Below are 22,735 nucleotides of genomic sequence, written 5' to 3'. Positions count from 1 at the left end.
TCTTAAATCGGGTTATCATGACTAAACGACAGGGTCAATTAGATACAAGTATGATGAAGATATATTTTTTTATCTCCCATGTTTCAGATTATTCACTGTTTTATGGTTAATGATAAACAAGTATAGAAAAAACACATTCATAATCTTGCAACCCCAAATTTGAATGAGAATATAAGCACATGATATGAAGTACACATCATTTGGTATTAGTCGGCATAAGCTTTGAGAACTTTTATTAATAACCCAGAGTACAATGTAGTTACAAGATGTAATCAAGCGCAAAAAATATAACGATGTATAACCCAAATGTTGAGCTTGGGGCACCATCTGATGCATACGCAACATGGCAAAATATACATCAGCAAAAGAAAATTTCATCACGAAGGACATAGTAGTTACACATCAAGTCATTCTCCAAAAGGAAACTAAATAAAACCACCACAGAGGTGGAAAGAGTGTTATGAATGTTTCCTAGTATAATTAATCAGCTACTGATAGCCAGACCTATACATAAGGCCTAGGAAAAATTAATTCCCAGAATCTATGATCTACCTGCTCAATTCAAAATTTTGTTGAACAAATGAGCAAATGTTGGTGGAACAAACGAAGGCCTACCTCCCAATCTTACTAACCAAAATTCCGTGCTAATCAACTCCATCTAAAGCCAACATCAGCCAGCATCCAAAGCGAATCTTCCGAATATTGCACAAAAAAACACATTTATAATGAAGTTTGCCTGTAATATCCAGGCTGAATGAGTATCTGCAATTGTAGATGTGCACAATAAACACTGCCTTTAAGAATGACTAGGATCACAAGATCATCCTCTGGCTTCAGATTTTGCTTAAACTTTCACCCTACGGTAAAATAAGACATATGCAGCTGAAGTCTTAATATCTGCTTCACTTACTGGAGAAACATGACTGTCGTCAAAGTGATACCATTTGTCATCCTCAATCAACTGCAGAATTAACAAATAGAGCCCAATAAGTTTCCAATTGAAACGAACCATGCACTCTACAGCTTTTAAGATAGTTAATACCTTCACTAAAAGGGCTAGACTCAATAGGAGTAACTAACATGATACATCAGCTTTTTTTTTACAGTCTCACGCCACAACCAATTAAGGAGACAGATGCTCGTTTGAAACTGATTCAATCAACTGTTTTGATAGGGCTAGTAGGTGGGCCTGGACTCTTCCACCAGAGGGGGGGGGGTGGAGCAGCGGTAATAGTGTCACATGGTCTAGTTAAATTAGCTCACTCAAATTAGTAAAAGGCAAAGAGGAATCATTACACGTGATTGTCAAATTGCTGACCCAAAATGCATCGAGGATATCCATAAACTACTTAACAACGTAAACATAATGACTGTTCATTGAAAGAATATTTATGAATTACTTAACAAAAATGAATGAGAAAATCTGCCATGCACAAGGTCAACCCAAGTGCAAGTCTATAATTGCATATTATGAACATTAGTGATCAGAATCACGCACCACCAAGAAACACAGTTTCAGCCCAAAGAAGCAAGGTTTTACGACAGAATTCTGACCTTAGCATATGCAGAGTAGTGTCCGCCACCGAGGCCACCATAATGATTGCTGATGGCATATAACTCGTATATGTAGGGAGCATTAGATGAATCCTTTTCCTTCACATATTTGTCCAATTCTAAGTTTTGGATGGGGAAGCTCACGAATGTATCTAGTTTGTTCTTAAAATATCTGCTATATGAGAACCGTTTCAGGTGAATGACGAGTATCTCTGGCAATTTCCAAAGATCTAACTTCTTGGAAGCCTGTCTATGTTCTTTGCAATTTGGGCAATACCTGTGTTCAAACAGAGAAAATAACAAATTATACGCGCTGATTTTGAACATGCTGAATATAACCAAGTACATAGGCTTTGAAATTTAAAAATAATAAGGTGTCCTACCACATATCATCAGGTCCAAGAGGCTCCTCCTTCAAAAATGCATCCATGCATGAAAATAGAGAAACAGCTTCCTGACGGGTCTTCTTTGCAGTAAATCCGGACTTGCACACCTCAGGAAAATCCTCCAGATAGCTAATATCATAAAGTTCATGTACATTATCAGTCCAATGAAGAGTAACTCTCAAAAAAGAACTACTTCTGACATAATCATCATCAATTTGTCTGCCAATTGAAGAAAGCCTGTCCTCAGTTACAGTGAGCTGGAAAGGCAAATCGCTGCTACACTTGCATCCTGCGGTGTCATTAATGAACCCATTATCAGTTTCATCATTGCCTCCCGACGAAGAGCCATTTTCCTTCTCACTGTGATTCTTAATCAATGGCACATGGGCCTTCCTCAAGGGGGAAAGGATACTTGTAATGGCGATACAAACATCAGCAACAGTTTGTGGCTCTTCTTGCAAATAGTTTACAAGTGGCGATCCTAAAAGCTTCCTGTCACCAGGAGTTACTATGAGAAATATAGCTCAATAATGTAATAGCACAGCAGTGAAATTTGAAAAGTTATTTTTAAAAGGTAGCAAAATCCATGAAGATCAATACATTCTTTAATGGTAGGGGAAGGAGATTTCTGAAACCTACTTTTAGTAGTGTCACTTACTTTTCAGTGGATTGATGAACTATCTCCAGTTTCTTTAACCCTAGTTTCTTAGGAACTCGGTAAGCTACAATATGTTCATCATCCTTGATGGAAGACAACGACTCCATAGCAGATTCCATGTACCGATAAATTTTGTGATCATAAACCTAAAAGTAAAAAAATTACATTATAGTGACAGCCGACAAATGTATAAAAAAAAAATGCAATACAGCCAGGAGAGCCAGGGCACAATATAAAGCATATCTACCTCAGCAAGGAGGAGGCTCTCATCATTCTTTAGACAGCAAGCAGTTCCGAGTGCCTGGATCAGATCTCTACAGCATCCATGTTTTGAAACCGTCACAGTATATGGCATTGGAAGCCCAACTCCATTAGTGTAAAGCACAGTAACCGTCATCGTTCTATTGGTCATTGATGGCAGGGGTAAACTCAAATACATAAATGGATCAAATGTAATTGAGATCTTGTTGCAAACTGGACAAACCAGTGTAGACTTGTACTGGCCCTGTGCATCGAATTGCCACCAAACATGGTTAGCGAACAGCCAAATATCTCATACGGAATTTGATGCATGGCCAAAAAGTTGTGCTGTTCTGTTGCAAGTGATCTTTGTATTTTTGAATAGCACAACCAAGTTTCAAATCTCTTTTTTGTTAAACTAGATTAAGATCCCGTGCATGCACGGATAATACCAAGATTTTTTGAATCAGTTCAAAGAATAATTATTAAAGCTTTATTCCTTCTGCTTACAAGCATTAATCGCATAAGTGGGGTCGGCTACATGAACCAACATGAGGACTTCCTCAATCATTGTGGCTCATGTCAAGCGATGTGACAGAGTCAATAAAATCAATAAACACATGACATAAGTTTGCTTTGCAATTTAAGTTTATAATAATAAGATTAATTTAATGTACCATGTCAGCCTCCACCTTCACTATGCAAAAATTTATAATTCAAAATGATAATAGTTTATACATTTTCTTTTTTGTTGATTAGAAATTTTATACATGGTTTTTTTGTTGAAAACTTTTTTTTCCAACTTTGGATTTACTTCATATACAAAAAGGTAATTTTCCTTGTCATACTTGATTTGATTTATTTATTAATTAAAAAGATATCATTAGATTCAGCTATAAAAATGGTAATTTAAGATATATTCACATTTAGTAACATAACTCGATAAAAAGAGAAAATTGAAAGAAATACCAGGCGGGAAAATTATTAACCACATAATGACACGTGTCATTTGAAATTCTCTTTTAGTTATATATATTGATTGATTGTTTTTATTTTAAGTTATATAATATATTTTTTTATATCGACGAATGAAAGATTTTAGTCTTTAGCTCATAATGTGCTTTTCATTGGGCTCCAAAATATTGATAGTACTATGCAGCAGCATAATATAGTCAACAAAGCAATAACAATCATTAATAAAGTAGAACAAAGTCACTTTTGTGATTCTTTGCAAATACTAGCTTGCCCAAAATGGGATATCAGGTCAATTAAATTTCAATAATACAGAGAGCAGTGACATATGTTGGCATTTTATCCATCAAACAGAATGAGAGTTCTTTCCCGATCTTCTTTTAAAAAGTATGAGATAACTCTTAGGAATAGTGTTTGGACAATTATACCCTCCAAAATGTTTATTTACTTATTAGCCTTCATTAATGTTAATTGCCTCTCTTTTATAAACTCTTAAGAATAGTGTGTGAACAATTTATTCCCCTAAAATATTTGTTTATGTATTTCCCTCATTAATGATGCCAACAACTAAATTTTTGACATAAGGTCAAACCAAAAGAACTCCCCGAACATCACTAGCTATGGTGCACGCATAGCGTGCGTTTGCTACCCTAGTTAGAACAAAATGTGGCCAATCATCCAATTTAACTCAACTACTGATCAAGTTTCAAGCATGTGTTGAGTATTTATAAGCAGAGAAAAAGAAATAAAGTTGTGCAAGCCATAATACGTAGCTTAAGATTATGCAATTCGATCCAATATATTCACCCGTATAACTTTATTTTTTATTATTAATTGCAAACATTTCTAGGCATAACACGTATTAAATCACACCAAGGCCATTAATAGCGTGGACAGATAATGGAAAATCTGAAGACAAGAGATACACTTCCTAAAGCTCTTACAGCAAAATTACAGCCCCCCCCCCCCCCCCACATCTAAAGACAAGAAGATAAAGAACAATTTAGTGGACGATAATTAATTAATAGAAATGATAACCCTTAGTAGATCAACAAGAACATGAACTCTACCAACCTGACAAGTATCAACAATAATCGAATCATTACGCGCCTTGTGACTTCTCCAACACTCTTCGGCATATTCCTCATCTGGCCGGCCATCTGAATCTTTCATCTCAATGTAAGGTTTTTGTTTAACACGATTCAAATCTTCATGCAATCCATCCAACAAGAAGGCAAGCAGTTCCTAAATGATAAAAAAAATTAATCATTAAGCAACTTATGATATAGTAGGGAACTAGAAACTTATACATGAGAAAAAAATAATTATTTAGACGTAGGAGTGAGAATATAGCATAGACAATTGTAGGCCTCGCCCTCAATTAGGCAAAAACTAGAAGTTCGCAGAATTTAAACTACCTACAACAATCAAGATAACAGAAACCATGGGATTTGGTGGTCACAGCTCGCTAGCTTTGGTAGTAAATTTGTCAAAATAAGTATTTTGTTACACCAAGAGAGGGGGGGGGGAACTAATCATATATCCAGCTCATAGTAAAATAACTTTCACCAATCATCAAGTCATTGTTTTGGTAGCACAACCAACCCTGATTCTGTTAAATTGCTCAAAATTCTAACCTTCACCTTCACCGCCACCTCCCTCTCCAACACCACCACCAATTCCTCTTCCGAAAGAAGCTCCACCACATCCACCACCAGCACAATACAACCTAAACCTCCTAGCACATTATCACCCTCTCTTCCCTTCGTCGCCCCATCACTGCCATGACTAACCCCTGCAGCATTCTCTCTTGTCCACCCCCTCATCAACCCACCGCAAAAGACAAAATTTCCACCAGAATGGCAGTTTTGGAGATGAAGATCAGGGACTGTGGTGAGGTAACAGGGTTAGCAACAGTGAGTGTGGAAGGGGTAATTCATTGTATAGGTGGTTACAGGGCAGCTTAATAGATTATAAAATGCAAATAATGAGCACCAAAAGGCAGTAACCTGAGAATCATGCTGATTATACCCACTAAACTGAGGAGCAAAGCGAGCAAGTTTCCCCTTAAAATGACGCGGTGCAATTGATGTCCGCCCAGAAGACCACATTTCCCTCAACAAATCACCGAATGAAATGGCCAGCTCACCCTGCACAGAAAGAATCCACACATCACAAGCTCAATACCTCATTCTGCATCTAAAATCCAGATGAAGACCAACTCAAATATACAAAAATGAAGAATATTTGAAAAGAGCATACATGCATTCCCAATGGGTTTTGCTTGTTTATCTCATCGGTATAATTTTGTAGAAAGTACTCAACAAGAGGTGCAGTATGGAACAAACACTGAAGAGCACTATTCATAAAGCAGGTATTCCCAAGATTCTGTAACCCTGCTAAGCCTCCTTTTTCCTTTTTTTTCTGACTACCATTGCTATCATGACCACCATTCTCAGCAGTCGAGCTAGTACTCAATCCAGAATACAAGTTGGAACTGTATCTCGTCGAGTAACCATTTGAAAAGGCTGGGCCACCAGCAATAGTCACAGCAGACCTTGACGGTTCCATAGGAACCAAAGCAAGTTCATTTCCGGTTGATATAACCCCAAGGCCAGCTGATACCTCCCCAACATTTCGCACCTCCAAAAGAATCTAAAAGAAGAAGAGTCAAAACTCATTATAAGTGTAAGAAAAACAAATCCACAAGAATCAGTTGTAGATTTAAAAACTCAGAAGTAGGGTAAAAATTCTCTCCCTTTAGAAACTTGGTTTGCCAATTAAGATTGTTCTTATGATACAGCAACAAATCCACAAGAAAATTCATCTCACTGGTGGAATAGTGGTGTTCGCACATGGATACAGAATTAACTTTTTGATGAATTGCCCTAATTAAATTCTTTCACTAGCCACTTTACAAAGAGCCCCCACAAAGTGAAATTTATATACAAGTTCTGCAAATTCAGTGACAACTATTTTTACACCGCAAATTAGACAAACAAAGAACGAAAGCACTACTAACATGCTGGTCCATTTGCAGGTTAGCTTCCTCCAAAGTCTTGTTGCCCGAAGGAACCAAGATACATTGCTTTTTCTCATTGAAGTAGTCCCATATTTGGACCTGTTCACATTATTTCAAACCCAGAAAAAATGAGACCTCAGGCGAATGAAAATAAACTATGAAGTGTAATAATTTAAAAATTAGAAGAAGAAAAATAATAATTAAGTAGGCAAACATCCGTATAAAGAGACCAACACACCTTATCTTGTGGTAGCCCTTTGAGTGCACACACTTTTTCATAGAGCTCAAGGGTAGAAGCCTGAGCATGATGATCAACTCTTAAAATCAGAGCCAGACAATTTTACTTGAAAACAAAATGCGAAAACTGAAATCTAAGCTACATAATCAAGTACTAACTTCCTATATTTTTTGATAAAATTAATATTCCATTGGTTAAAAAGCAAGAAGTATAGACTGTCTAAAAAAACAGTGACCATTTATAGGCTGATTCTAACAAATCCCAATACTTGAATTGAGACTGAAAGGGAAGTTCATCAGACATTATTTTCAGGAAGCTGCAGAAAAGGTTCCACCAAAGCTGTAAATTATATCAAGCATTTAATACCTTCTTACTGAAACTTATGTCAGATTGGCTATTGTCCCTGGAATCTGTTAGCTTAAGAGATAGAGGATAAACTTCAACATTGAACTTTTTGTTGATAGCACCTTGAGAAATCAGCTTCCTAGGCAGTGGAGGTCCTCCATTGTACCTAAGAAAATAAATCATTAATCAAAGGTATCACAGAATACAATATTATTATAATAATGTTAGCACTGCACGAGTCTGGAATCATTCTTAACATCATCCTTATTTAATGTTGGAACAGGGGTTGAAAATTAACAAAATTTAAGCATCCCACACACATAAAACTAAAGAAGATGTGGAAAGAGGCATATGATAACAGAAATTTATCTTCTTGTCCCTAAAATGATTCAAACCATATTAGTGTCCATTATTTAGTTTCTCTCATTTAGCACATTGAGACATTGAAGGCGGGCCTAATTGTGCAATCAAAAACAGGAGGTATGATTTAAGTTGGATATTTGGGCACCAAATCCACTAAGTTATACTTCCTCCGTTTTTTTAGTTGTTCCGCTTTGACTTTGACACTATTCACCATTTCACTTTTACCATCATTTGATAATTGTACATGAAGATAAACATAATTAAGTTGGGTATTTTCATAATCGCTTCGATATAAATTTTCAAAATACATATTTTTTTTATTTATTTTTACAGCTACACAATATAAGATATTACGGGTCAAAGTTGCACATTGACAAGCGTGCAAGTCAAAATGGAACAACGGAAAAAAACAGAGGAAGTAATATAAAAAGACAAAATTCCAAGACCTCTACCAGAATTCATGTAACTCATAACCCTCCATTTGCATCATTAAAAGATCTCTGGGAAAAACAATGATTGAAATAAAACAAGCAGCAATGATAAAAACATGTCAACGCCTAAGGAATCCATCAATAAACCAGGAAAAAAAAAACCACCACCAAATATAATGACTAATGAGACAATTTAACAATCTCACGTGAGAGACTTTATGAAAATGCTACAAGCCTACAACTTGTAACAAACCAACATAATAAAGGTGGTTCTTAAGAGATTAAAATGATGATTTTGACCAATGAAGCTTATGAACTAGTAAATTAAACATAAATTTTGAAGGATGAAGATGATGAAATTGGCATTAGAATCTGATAATATAATAAAGATAGTACAGGCTTTCGAGAAGCTTGTTCCCTCAACTGTTATTTAAGAGGTTGAGCTCTCCAAAGTGTTTCCACTCTCTAATGCAATTCAACATGCCTTTTCCATATGCTTACTCTCACTTATTTATACTAAACATGATACAACTAACAATATTAGACTACCCATAATGCCCCTCCCCTAGGACGGTTCATTACACAACTGATGTACATGCTTCGTGAAATCTATTCATACCTCTACCCATGAACTCAGCCATCAGCACACTATTAACTTTCACGTTCTAGGCCAATGTGGATTTCGCTAGCAAGTGTCTTTTTTTTTAGAGCAAAGCATGCAGATTCAGGCAATGGAGAATATTTTAGATTTTTGAAAATATAATTAGAATCGTGAAGGTGTAGTTTATACAAGTCAAATTGGGACATACTACATACTACATAGTTTGCTGCTTAGAATAATACTTCCTCCGTTCCTTTAATATAGCAACGAGAAGGAAATTACGCTGCCAAAGCATATTTTAAAGTTTAAATATCTTAAATTATATAACGTTGAAAATTATAAATAGCTAATATTGTGAAATCATACATCCTAACGAATTTAACAAAACCCAACATAATTGCATTTTACTTTAAGTATTAATAACATATTGTTAAAGGGTGAGCGAATAGTGTAAAGTGCAAACGTTGCAATATTAAAGGAACGGAGGAAGTACAAATTGAAGTTAATATTTGATTTTAATCCAACTATGATAAGTAAAAAAAAGTGTGACTATAATCTTAAATCCCAAATCACATTCTATGTGCTATGTGCAAGCATGCTATCTAAAATTGAGACTATACTCGTAAGAAATTGACTCTTAATAGCTACAAACTTGCCAGATGAATGTACCTGATATGACCTAGTAATATTTGATTGTGAAAGAAAAAGGTTTACAGGGAAAACGATGCTTGAAAAGAAGGAGAAAAAAAAAAAAAAACTAAAAAATGGGTTGGGATCTTACCATTCCAATAGCTTCTTCCAAACTTCTTCAGGAACTAATACATAATGTTGTCCTTCCTCCAACGTTCTAAGAAGCTCTAAATTATCAGCATCACCACTGTTTACATTTAAAATTAAATCAGAGTTGTCAATCGGCCCTGGTCTTTCAGCAGAATTTGGTAAATCTGCTGTATTCCCATTCATTTCACAATCTTCACCATCTTTCTCAGTATATCTCTGCCACCCTATAAACCATCTGAACACAAAGGAAAGAAAGGCACCACATCAACAACTACAAATAACTTAATCTGAGACAGCAAACTTTGATCTGATCATATGCCCAGAAAAAACAAAATAGATTGTCGTGGAATTCAAATGTGAGTAAATAGTGACAATAGATATACTACCTACGTTTTTTTTTAGTTGACACGTTTTGACTTTAGCACTATTCACACTCTCCTTTGACCATATTTTGTGCTTTTTGCGTACTGAAAAATATAGTCAGGTGGGATCTTGTTAGATTCGTTACAATAAATATTTTCAAAATATCAAATTTTCATAATTTTTGCTTATTGGTAATTGAAGATATTAGTGGTTGAATTTGTGCATTAGCAAACGTGACTAAAGAAACGTGTCAACTAAAAAGAAACTGAGGAAGTATATTTTACAGCAAGATGACAATCACTTCAAAATATTCTATTATAAAAGGCAAAGATATTAATGGCTGAATTTGTGCATTGGCAAACGTGACTAAAGAAACGTGTCAACTAAAAAGAAACTGAGGAAGTATATTTTACAGCAAGATGACAATCACTTCAAAATATTCTATTAAAAAAGGCATATATAATTGCTCTGGTATTTGCTCAATCATACACCCCGCACCTGAGCGAAAAGAAACAGAAGTAAGTGTATGAGAAAAAAGTAAACAGGCTCTTAACAATATTTATCACGGTTAAAAAAAAAAAAAAAAAAAAAAAAAAAAAAAAAAAAAAAAGGCATAGAAGCTTATATATCCAATTGCATTACAAACATCAATGATGTGTCTGTATGCATCTCAGTTCATATATATATTCTTGTTCTCAGTGCACAGTCATTTCCATAATGAAAACTGCAAAAGACCTTCCTCCCAAAGAATATAAAATCATGCTACGTTGATCCACTAGCATTTTATTTCCATTCCTTACCACCAATCAGCATGCCCTTTTATCCATTCCTTGTTTCACAAATAAGGGTACATCGGCGGCTTACTACTCCTAAAAACATCTTACTTAAGGGCTAAGGCAATAGAGACCCTACTCACAAGCTGAAGCACTGACAAAAGATTGAGCGCATCTTCCCCATTTCTCTCAGTTAAAAGGGTGAAACTCGATTGAGTTAATAGTCTAATAACAAGAGTTCAGCTAGCTGAAAGGCGTTCAAAAATAAGGGGAGGCACTTTTTGTTGTTATTAAGTTTATTGGCAGCAAAGCAGGCACAATCAAAACATAGCAAATGTAAAGAATCAATTTGATCTAGACATGAAAGAAGCATGAAATAACTTATAGTCTTTGGACTCTTTACAGAGTATAGTTAGAGCAAGTGAACGAACTCCATTAATGTAAATCCTTCCATTTAGGGTGAAATTACTCTCCTTTTTACAACAACATATTCCTCAAACCACAACATCTCACAGTTGGGAAGTGCCAAGATCACCATTGTGCTTTAATTCACAATTACCCTCCGGTTGCAACCCATACAAGCTACATAGAGCAACGTGCTGAAATGCCTAACTGCTATTCACAATAACCAAAAGAAATTAAAACAAGCTGAAATTAATGCTGGTCTTGACAAGTACACTCAAATAATCGAATTCGCAAGTATAACTAGAGTACAAATTTACATCTCACATAATCCCCTCCTTCACCCACCAAAAATCACATCACATTAAACATATTTCAACTAATTAACCAAAGAAATCAAGAAAAACTGCTGGCAATTCTACACATGTAAAGATGGCAAAAATAGAAAGCAACTTTAAAAATTCCTCAAAAACAAATTCATGAAAATATTACCTGCTAGAGACAACATAGTATAAGTTGCCTTCTTGAAGATTAAATTCAGCTTGATCATTCAACTCCTGTACGATGCGTTTCTCCTCTTGTGGCGAGTAAATTACTCCATTTTTAAATGAATTTGCATGCCCAGATTCAAGAACCGTCATTGTAGATCCTAAATCAGCTTAAACTGATGAATTAATCAATTCAATTAACTAATAAAATTTAATTAATCCTGCAAAATTGACAAAGGGGAAGAACACTTAAATCAAATTGAATACAACCCAGATCAGACAAAGTGCAAAATCAATCGAGAAAAATGCTAGGGTTAGTGATTATCAATTAATACTTACCAGTGAATTGAAAATTGAAAATTGAATGCGCAGATCAAGAAATGGAAATGGAGAGGTCGAATTTGGGAAGAAATTAATACGAAGAGCTGTGAATGACAAGATTATACAATGTGATTTGATAATAAAAATTGAGAAATTGGGGATTGAATTCAATTGAAAAATAGAATTGAATAAAAAAAGTAGGGAGATTGAAATCCCTAGCTGGAAAAAAAAGAATATGCGAAAAGCGAGGGTCTGATTGCAGAGTTGGGAAGACAAGTAGTAGTACGTAATAGATGTGTCTGTTTTTGGTTTTGTTGTCTGGTTTTGTACGACGATCCCTTGACCTGGTTAATCGTTAATGTTACCCCTTCGCTACTCCACCATTTTGGGTGCACCAATTTAGGGGATCTTCACTAGTCCAACACTTGACCGAACTGAAACCTCTTATTTTGAAAATCAAGATTGGAAAGCTAGACCACTTATATTAGACCATTTTTTAAGTACGTATGTTACTCTTTGGAAATAATAAAATATAATAACAAAATATCGGTCTGGTTTTAAATCGGTTTTTCAAGTTTTGGAACGGATTCGATCAATGTTACCAATTCAAATCGTTTTTTCAACACCACTAACACTAACTCGCTCGAAAGAATGGTGTAAGCCAAAGACCGTTTATCGTTTGTTCAGATCCAATCTAAGTCTGATTCAAGTAAGAAAAGAAAAGTAACCAAATATGTGAAAATATGCAATGGATAAAAGTTTAAAATGAAAGTAAATTTGATAGGACTCATAATGTTGGTAAAAGAAATACCTGTAATTCTGTAACAATATCTAATCAATTCATTTCTTGATAATCCAAGTTAGAAATTCTAATTAAAAAAAAAATCGTCATATAAAAATTCTAATCCAAATTTGAGATTAATAAACATTTTGAATCTATTAACGGCAGTTGTTACCAAGTTGTGCAAGTAACAATCATAGTTCCAACAAAATTAATTCTTTATTAGTAACAACTAACAAGCTACCAATAAGGCTCGAAGTCAGAATTTAAACTTTGTTGGTAACAACAAGATTATTTTTTTTTTTTTTTTTTTTTTTTTCTGTTGGTTATAAGATGTGTAGTATCTATGCACGGCTTAAGTAACAACAAGCATTAGTAAGTGAGGGCACGAATCATTATAGGCTTAAAAATCCTACATGAAATGACACAATCCAGTTCCTACCTCAGCCACATCAATAGCAACAACTACGAATATGATAGGCAAATCAGCAATTAATATGCATTATAGAATTTACAGGACTTTACATATCAAAGTAATCAAGCTGGATCAGAGTTGAAAGGATGATTAAATATCGTGATTTCTCCACCTCCCCCAACCTCCAACAAAAGAGCTACAAAAAGGTATACTAAATTTAAGTATTTACACTAACACCTACTTTGTATTTCTCTATAGTAAACACTTAAACTGGAATCATTTCCTCTAGGGGAAGAAAGCAAGCATGCCCATCTCCTCAAAACTTGAAGGCAACACATTTAACACAGCAAGATAACAGCATTCCTGCTCTTGCAATAAACCAAATGTTTTCCAAGGCCATGAGGAGATATGGGATTGGCTGCTGAGAAACGACACCGCATTTAAGTATATAACTCTCGACGTTTTACTGGAGTTTCCCGCACCACATTAGTATATAACACTTGCTGTCAACTGGATTTTACATGCTTCAGAGTTTACACTATAAGGCAGCATTATCAGCTGAACTGGCAGAAACTTCACTTTTAGCTGCACGACCGCTTCCTTGGCTGTCATCATCACTAGAACCACTGTCTTCACTGGAATTAGAAAATGAGCCAGAGTCATCAGAACCTGCTCCCTTCTTCGTTCTTCTACGATCATCTTTAACCCCTCTTCCTCGTAAGGCTAATCTCCTACGCTTTCGAGCTTTCCTCCTGCCCTTAGGAAATTCATCTTTATTTGAATCAAAACTCTTGCTCTTACCAGTTCTACGAGTTCTGTCCTCACCATCTTCTGACTCGGTATTAGAAGGCTCAACATCAACCTTGCGCTTCTTTCGACTTGCACTAGTCTGGGAAAAGGAAACAAAAAAAACCTTTAATCATTAGTAAAATGAAGCACCTATAATCCTCCACATGGCCAAAATATATAATCAATAATTTTAACCATCTCCATCTCCAGCAAGCAGCTATTGTAGAGACTAGAACAGTCATATGCATGTGACATATCTGCTAATTAGTCATTAATAGCTAGCAGAGAGGGATATGCTGAATTAGAAAATCCAAAAATTCAAGGGTCACAATATAGGTTTCAGCTGAAACTTTTCCAGATTTTGGACATGTAATGAAAAATCTACAAGTCGTCTTGGTGTAATTGGTCACCGAAAATAACAGCAAGAGTGATAAAGACGAAAGTGAGCATAAAAAGAGAAAAAGCAATTGATTTATTGGGATGATAACATACCTTGGGACCACGATCAACCAATCGTGCCCATTCAGACCGGTTCCTCAAACAATCAAGTACAGCTTGAGAATGACTGGAGTAGGCATACCTCTCGCCATTGTGCTTTCTCAAGTTTTGCCAATGCTGTAAAGGTTAATCAGCAAAAAGCCATCAGAGATTCAGAGTCATCCGCTTGACCTGTAATAGTATATTAAACACATTAAAGCATCATACAAACTGTAGGAACTCACCGGAAGGACAGCATTACACAATTCTTCATATGTCATACGCCTGCCCGCGCCCATAATTTCAGCAATTAGTCCTACAAGTGTCGGAAAAAAAAAAAAAAAAAAAAAAAAAAAAAAAAAAAAAAAAAGAAAAGAACAACCATTAGTGATGCCACATTATTTTGGAATCAAAAATCAAAAAAATTAATAAAATAAAAATTTATCACATTTTACAGCAGCAACCTGGCAGAGTGCGATGAATTGGAGCAAGGCCCTTATTTGTGCCTGTATCATCTTCAGGCTTATTGACAGGGGAATCACGCGTAGATGATGATTTCCGCTCATTAGCATCAGTGGAGGATGGACCACTATTTGCTGCTGATGTGGAGACATCTTCGCCATTCTTCCTCACAGAATGTATTGACTCACATTCTGCTTGAGTTGCATCAGATGTTTTTACGGAATCAGGAGATGAAGGTGCCCTGTCTACCTTCCTAGCTTCATTATCTAGATCACGAGAATTGCGAGACCCATCCTTGTTCTTTCTTCTTGAAAACTAGCACAGCATATATACACACAATCAGATGCTTAAATTGATGCAAGGACAAAATAGTCATAGATGAAAGCATATAAAGCAAAGATGCTTAACACCACTATCAAGCTCCAGGAAAGAAAATACAGACATAATAAAAGTCATTGGAAGATTTATTACTATAGTAAAGGAAGCATCTTACTGTCTGCTGATCTTTCCCTCCAGAACTAGCACTGCGCTTGTTAAATATGCTTGTTGCAGAGGCAGAAGATAACTGAGGTAAGCTCCCAGCATTACGTACACGTGGTACTCGAGGAACTCTGGGGGAACTGTTAAGTTCCTGGTGTAAGAGCAAAGCAAGCTGCAATACAAAACCCGAAAATTGTAAGGCACAGCTTGTGTATCAATAAAAAAAGAAAGAAAAAGATAATATGTAGTAAAAAATAAATATATACTTATATCTATATCGAAAGTAGACAATTATTTTATTCTGACCTCTTCATCACTTAATCCAGCAGGGGCACTTGACGAAGGTGGCAGGTGACCCAAAGATGACTGAGTTGACTTGGATGACTGCAAGTTTGGCTGAAGAACTTTTTCCCCTCTATGTTGTCCAGCAGAGGCTGTATTTTTACTTTGCCCAGTTGAAGCATGTTGAGTCTGCTGTGTCGCAGCAGTCTTGTCAGTACTTGAAGGAAGCAAGGCACCATCAGTGGAGGACTTTTTTGAAAATAAATGCCTTGATGAATCCTTTCCTAGAGAAGTATGATGTTTAAGACTAGGACTTGTCAGAGGCTTGCTTGGCTGTGATGCCTTCAACACAGCATTGGTAGAAGATTTTGACTGATCTTTAAACATGCTTTTTGTTTTTTCATATTTATCTTCATCTTTAGCTTGACCAAGAGGTGCATTTTCCTTCTTAGTACCCATACTCAAATTTGACAACGCTCGTTTGCCAATGGAACTATGATTCTGTGAGCTTCCAGCCCTATTTTTATCAGAAAGACAAGACCTAGAGATGACAATAGTTGAAGAGCTTGGCGACGATTTTCCAACAGACACTGTTTTATGATAACTGGCTGGTGGAGGTCGGATTTCCCCACTCAATTTTGATATCTCACCTGTAACTTTTGAAACTTCTTTAATGTCAGAAAGTGTTCTTTGCACCTCAACGGAATTTTCTAAACCCTCACAATTCACTTTGTTATTACATTGATTTTCCACTAATTCTTCATCTTTCACGAGCTGATTGCCACTCAGTGCCTCAAAAGTTTTTCCATTGTCTTGAACCTCTTGCCCAAGGGGCTGGGAACTAGTTGCAACAGCCTCATTCCGTTTGAAGTCCTCACATTCTCGATCAGGAGATGATATTTGCTCAGAACAATGTAACTCCACATCAATATCAGAAGGATGACTCCTCAAAACCCCATTAGGATTATCAATATCTGATTCTGTTTTACTAGCACAATGTCCAGAGATCAAAGTCACAGTAGTCTCTATATCCTTAGCAACCCCAGTATTATTAACTTCAACCCTAGCATTATCTACATCTTCAGTGATAGGCTTTAGCGTCGAAATATCACTAGTTCGGCCTTCTGGAACAACTGGCAGCACTCCTTGATTTTTATCCATGACATCTAAAACAAGTCCCTAGCAAATATAAGAAAAATCAGCAATCGCATTGTAAAGCAGTCATGTAAGGCTATTAATAGAGAAACATAAGCCGACAACGAGGTAACAATGCAATCATTCTTCTACAGCAGAACATAATCAAAATGGCACAAGTGAGAGCCAAGGATAGAAATGTAGCGGAGACTACTTAAACGTTTGAATTTCTTATATTGAATGTCTTAGAAAAAAACTGACTTACACATATAGAGCTGAAATTGCAATGATATTACCATTTATTACTCCTATTATTATAAATTTATAATACTTCCTCTGTTTTTTTTTTTTTAATGCATCACTTTTAAAATCACGGACTCTGACGCAATTTTAGGAGATGAGAGAGAGAATTTATTTACTAAAAAGGAAAGTGATGCATGTATATTGAAACTTCTAAATAAAACAGTGATGCATCTTAAAAAAAGAGGATGTACAATAAGCTTACCAACAAAGGAGGGGAGGTGGGGGGGTGGACAAAAAAAGAGATTGAAAATATTGCTATTAGCTTTTAAAAAAAACTCTCCCCAATCCCCACTCAATCAATTATCTGCTCTGCAAAGATAAATGCTATGAGAGTAAAAAGCTACAATCACATGCTAAGCTTTCCTTGCCAATTTACCATTTCATCCTAAATTGTCTCTAAGAGCATTAGCCAGAAAATGAGTCAGGGGTATTAGAAGAGGAAACGGCTACCTCTAATGACCTGGGAAGTAGCAGCATCGGCATTAGGGGCACAGCAAGAAGGCAGGCATGATAAACAACTAAGAATGCATTTTATTTAATCACTTCATAGTGAAGGGTACTAATCATACTCCTTTTGATCCTAACTGAACATACAACGTAATATCGTATGTGCGACATGCGACAGTTCCAATTCCCTTTTACTTAATGTTTAAATGAGGAAATTTGGAGAGGGGAAAGGAATGGTAAGTAAAGTATCTACTTTGTCATAATTGAATGAGATGAGAAACGAAAGTGAAGAAACTGGACGCATAGCCAGTCATACTCAAAGATGAAGACCATTTGAAGGTTGTCGTCAAGAAAGTATTTTAAAAACCACATAAAAAATCTTGTACGTCAGTCCTTGCAAGCACAATGCATGTGAGTAGATGAGTGAACAAGTGTTAAAGCCTCCATGAACGAACAGAAATATGTGGACATGCGTGAAAGAGTCTTGGGGCATACTTTGGTCAATTGCCTCGGAACTCAAATCTTAGAAACAAATTTACAGCCAAAGTGGCTCAATCAGTCATCACTTTCCAAGGCTTGATAATATACACTCCATAATTATAAAATAGATAGCCCATCCATCAGACACGAAACACCATAGGGCTCACTTGGTAACCCTACTAGAGATACAAAAGGTCATATGATGCAAATTGTATAATAAACTCAAAATTAGTCATACTTACACTACTCATGTTAGTTTTTAAAACTTATTGCTGAACTATATTAGTTAAATTCATACTTTCTCCGTTCTAGTAATATTGCAACAATTGGACTTTTGCACTATTCATCATGATGTATACGTAAAGTAAAATATAGTCATGTGGGGTTTTGTTAGATTCGTCTCATAAAATACTTTCATAATATCAACTTTTTATAATTTTCACTCTTATAGAATTATAGATATTTAACATATAAAATGTGCTTAGGGATGCGTGATTTCATCCTTATTGCAATATTTGTGGAACAGAGGAAGTATTATTTTTCTTAGGGAAAAACAAAAGAAGATAATGCACAAACAATTAGCATATGAACTATAGCAGAACAACCACCACAAATCGTCCTTTTGTGGTATTGCCACACAAATTTAACTCGCAAACAACAAGTTTCTCCTTTTGGACCCGTAGTTCTGGATGGGAGTTTCAAGTCCTCGTTCATTTGGGGCAATGGAAAGTATCCTTGTAAAGATAAGTGTCTAAATAAAATATGTATTAATATTTTGTAATTGCCCCAGACGAGCGAGGACTTGATCCTCCCATCCAAAATTACGAGTCCAAAAGGAATCGGTCTTAGGGGCTTGAAAAGCTGACAACTAATAAGGATAGTATTACGCTTATATTAAAAGTGCTTCTTACTTTAAAAAATCTGTATGCACTAACCCTTTTTGGATTTGCCTGATATTATCATATTAATGTCCTCTAAGATTACCATATACAGAGTACAATTTCATCCTATCAACATTTATTCACATTACATTGATACACATTTTGTAAAAAAAAAAAAAACAAATCCCCTCATTAACAACAACTTTAAGTAATAGTGTGAAATCAACATATCTAATAACAAACACTGCTTTAGAGAAGAATGTTGTCAGAAGAGAGGCCCCCAGGCCCCAGGTAAGTAGCAGATTGAGAATAGTTAACATATTTAAATACTTTATAATAGTTTTCATCCTGTAAAAAATGGAATGTTTTCTTTTTTTCTTTTTATCAAATAAAGAATATTAAGACTTCATCAAATGTTTATGCGAAAATAAATTTAAAGACTTATATGGAAGAATGTTACCATTGGACAATTGAGTCTCTAATACAAGTAATTATATAGAAGTATAGAACTAGAGTATCACCATTGGAGCTTAAGAGATAGTCATATAAAGTTTTTGAGACCTAAATTCAATGTCACCTGAGGAGGTGATATAGAGAATACTTTCTGATGCTTGTACTTGTAATAATATCAAAATCAACAAATTCTGGCAATGTGGCAGAATCCATCTCAACATAAGTACACACCAGATCTCAAAATATGGGTGTGATCTGTATCAAACTATGAAACTATGGATTTATATGTCACCCATGCGGCCACATCACGATTACATAGTAATTTGTTGAAATTTCCCACGGTTGTGATATAAGGATGTCCAATTGTCCACAGTGAACCAAAGCAGAGCAAACACAACCATTAGGATTGAATCTAAATTCCATGGTGTTTATCAGCTATTAGCACCAATCTTGGCCATTGTTACTACAAACAACTAATTATAGGCAATAAGTTGAACCAAGAACCCACGAAATTTGGAATTTCAAGCACTCTTATGCTTAAAAAGTGCATCATCCTTTCAGATCAATGGATATTCAGGGAGTGTATAAGCTATGACACTCATGACCAAACTTAGGACATAGTCACGACTCTCCAAGTCCTAAAAGTTCGAGCCACTATAAGCCGTTATGAGCCTTGATGAGTCATATACGCACCTAAAACCCGTATCAAATATCCATTGGAACCCAATCAACATAGCTATGGGGATAATGAGTGAAACAGTTATCATCTGATACAAAGCTTTGCTAAAACTAGGAAAGACTTTTCAGATATCCCACAAAGAACAATAAACAGAAGTACAGAACAGAGGCAATAATTCTAATTACTCAGCAATCTCATAAGCAAATCACTCTAGAGTCTAAAGCCTAGGAAATCTTTCATTACTATGCGAAATTTCATGTGGCTAAACATGTAAAGCATGATTTGAAACATTAATAAAGCAAAAGCCAGCCTTCTTTGCCAGCACATTAAGTCCAATTACTAATACAAAGGCTGTTTTCCAAAGATAAGTTCCAATAAGTGCACAAGGTTCAATCTACAACTACAATAAGTTCTAAACCATATAATTTGGGAACAAGTGGGCATGGGTGAAAAGACACACCCAGACTCTTAGCTACAGAATAACAATAAACATTAACAAAGATATTGTGTAATATTGCATAGGGAGCCTTTAGTTTATTATACCATGATATCATGGATACTATTCTATGCCAATGAAAGACATAATCATGTGGTCATAACTCATAAGCAAAAAAAAAAAATAACATGTTCAACGGCATAAAGCACAGTGGAAGACCTTAATCAGCCAACATACCTCTTTCTTTATAGGACTAATTGTGTTGTTGTCCTTCTCCACAACGACTGCATCGGTTTTAGCAGACTTCTGAGAACTATCAGTAGCATCATGGCCAGGCTTTTCTGCTTTGACCCTCTTTTCAATTGAACACCCAAGTCCAGCCACCTCTGGGGACCTAAGTATCAAATTTCCCTCATCAGTAGCAGCATTTCTCTTGGGTTTTTCTATGTTACTACCCTCAGATAGGCTACCATTTGATGCTACTTTGTGAGATTTGCTTTCACACACTTCAGCTTGCCTAGCACTAGTTGAATGTATGACAACTAACATAAAAATAAAAACACAATAGCAAAATCAATGAGCAAGAAATTGTGCATAGTGCAAAACACATTTAGCAAATTTAGTATATCAATAAAAACAGCATTAAGAGTTCCAGCCATTACCTGCTTTAAAATTTTGAACTTTACTCTTCTTCACATCATCCTGTTCTCTATGACTAGCTTTACTTTTCTTCTTCACACCACGATCCTTCGACGACCCCAAATCTTCTCTACTTCTCTTACTACAATGTACCACAATCGACCTACCTATACCCTTTTCTTTCTTCGACAAACCAGGCGAACCCAACTTCTTAGATTCACCATTCTCCAATTTCCTATCCTTAGAACCTTTCCTATCAGAACCACCACCTTTAGACTGACCTCCCCTCATACTAACAACCCCACCCTCTTTCGACAAAGAGTACAACACACCGGCCCCTCTATCAATCACATTCTCAGGGCTCCCATCCGCTTTCGCCTCATCCTCCCCATCATCCTGCTCCTTCTCCCAACAGGGAAACTCCCTATACCTAAAATTAAATTTCTTAGGAACATAACCACTACACTTCCACAACTCCGACCCAAAAAGTATAGGAAACCCTTGAAAAAGACTAGGATCATCAGCACCCCCAGGAACCCCCTGCACATGTACCCTCTCCTCCATCGGTTTCGCCCACAATCGATAAGGCGGTCTTCGAGGTGGGGGCGGAGGTGGAGGATGATTACTAAAACCATAAGAATTACTAGTACTATAAACATTACTATTCCCACTACTCATCTTGATTGTTTTGGTGGGCAATTCAACGAGCAATTGCGCAACCTCGGTCTCTTCGCTATCATTGTTAATCCTACTACCTTTACTCTTGCACTTATCACAAGCGAATGATTTCTCCCCCTTAACGAAACGAACGCAACGAGTGTGAACCCAAACAGCACACTCGTCGCAATTCACCATCTCCTCTCCATCGTCGAAATTCACGCCGCAAATGCAATCCACTGTCCATGAACCGTCTACCCAGTCATCCGGCGGGTCGGATGTCGGGTTACGATTCGACCTGCTCTTCATAGTTTTCGACCAACTGTGAATTGTAATTCTATTCTATGAATTCAGAATTTAAAGGAGTAAAATCTCAGCTTTGTGTGAAGAAAATCCAGGGTTTTTCAGATCTAGGGTTTAATCGGAAAAACCCTAAACTTTGGGAATCAACTGGAGATAATTGAGAATTGAACATTAGGGCTAAAAACCACCGAAAGAAGGGAGCGTCGAGTTGCAGCTGCGGTTACCTTGGTGTCAAATATCGTCGGCGTTGAATGGTCGCCTGTTTCCGGTCGCCGGAGAAAGGCGGCTGAGAAAGACGATGGTTTTTTTTTTTTTTTTTGGCGAGCAAAGGGTGGGAAGTGGTTTGGTAAGAGGTAAGGTGCTGCTCGCTGAGATGTGAGAGAGAGGCGAAAGAAGGTGTGCGCGGTGGACTGGGTCCATTTAATTTATTTTTATTTTTTTTTTGTTTCCTTGGGTAAAATGGGGGGAAATCACGTGAAATAATTGCGTGAAATTTGAAGAAATTTGGAAATTGAAATTGACAAATTTAATACAGCAATTTTTTATTTTTATTTTTTATTAAAATTCAAAAACAATTGAGATAAAACCATCTCCAATGGTGAGAAATGAGGAGTTTTTTTTTAAGAGAGAGAAAGTATTTTTTGCAAAAGATACCAATAAGTTGGTATTTAAACTTAGCAACTTCTTTTAGAGTTGCTAA

General features: G+C 36.1%; 2 protein-coding genes across 2 annotated transcripts; both read right to left on the bottom strand.

Moving 5' to 3' along the window:
* Positions 1-206: 206 nt before the first annotated feature.
* Positions 207-12,328, bottom strand: LOC110732326 (ubiquitin carboxyl-terminal hydrolase 10-like). Its single transcript, XM_021912249.1, has 14 exons — positions 11,956-12,328; positions 11,621-11,837; positions 9,592-9,825; positions 7,437-7,581; positions 7,071-7,130; positions 6,833-6,931; positions 6,073-6,465; positions 5,820-5,960; positions 4,885-5,055; positions 2,846-3,103; positions 2,599-2,744; positions 1,938-2,432; positions 1,555-1,831; positions 207-961 (listed from the first exon to the last, which is right to left on the bottom strand). The coding sequence occupies exons 2-14, from the start codon at positions 11,767-11,769 to the stop codon at positions 845-847; spliced, it is 2,685 nt and encodes an 894-aa protein (XP_021767941.1). The 5' UTR covers positions 11,770-11,837; positions 11,956-12,328; the 3' UTR covers positions 207-844.
* An 842-nt stretch (positions 12,329-13,170) lies between these two features.
* LOC110732325 lies at positions 13,171-22,735 on the bottom strand. Its single transcript, XM_021912248.1, has 8 exons — positions 21,099-22,735; positions 20,674-20,978; positions 15,648-16,802; positions 15,355-15,513; positions 14,864-15,176; positions 14,645-14,715; positions 14,415-14,537; positions 13,171-14,022 (listed from the first exon to the last, which is right to left on the bottom strand). Exons 1-8 carry the CDS (start codon positions 22,039-22,041, stop codon positions 13,672-13,674), a joined length of 3,420 nt encoding a protein of 1,139 aa, XP_021767940.1. The 5' UTR covers positions 22,042-22,735; the 3' UTR covers positions 13,171-13,671.

The sequence above is a fragment of the Chenopodium quinoa genome, unplaced genomic scaffold (genome assembly GCF_001683475.1).
Source record: "Chenopodium quinoa cultivar QQ74 unplaced genomic scaffold, ASM168347v1, whole genome shotgun sequence".
Classification (NCBI taxonomy): Eukaryota; Viridiplantae; Streptophyta; class Magnoliopsida; order Caryophyllales; family Amaranthaceae; genus Chenopodium; species Chenopodium quinoa.
This window is presented reverse-complemented; position numbering and strand designations above follow the sequence as displayed.

Bases quoted from the DNA above. Each gene is read 5' to 3' on its own strand.
- LOC110732326 (XM_021912249.1), bottom strand. From the start codon at position 11,769: ATGACGGTTCTTGAATCTGGGCATGCAAATTCATTTAAAAATGGAGTA. The intron at 6,466-6,832 runs GTTAGTAGTGCT...TTCTTCTTTTAG, and splicing joins ACCTGCAAATGGACCAGCAT to ATTCTTTTGGAGGTGCGAAA. The intron at 5,961-6,072 runs GTATGCTCTTTT...CTTTCTGTGCAG, and splicing joins AAAACCCATTGGGAATGCAT to GGTGAGCTGGCCATTTCATT.
- LOC110732325 (XM_021912248.1), bottom strand. From the start codon at position 22,041: ATGAAGAGCAGGTCGAATCGTAACCCGACATCCGACCCGCCGGATGAC. The intron at 20,979-21,098 runs GTAATGGCTGGA...TTTTTATGTTAG, and splicing joins AGTTCAAAATTTTAAAGCAG to TTGTCATACATTCAACTAGT. The intron at 14,538-14,644 runs GTGAGTTCCTAC...TAACCTTTACAG, and splicing joins TGTGTAATGCTGTCCTTCCG to CATTGGCAAAACTTGAGAAA.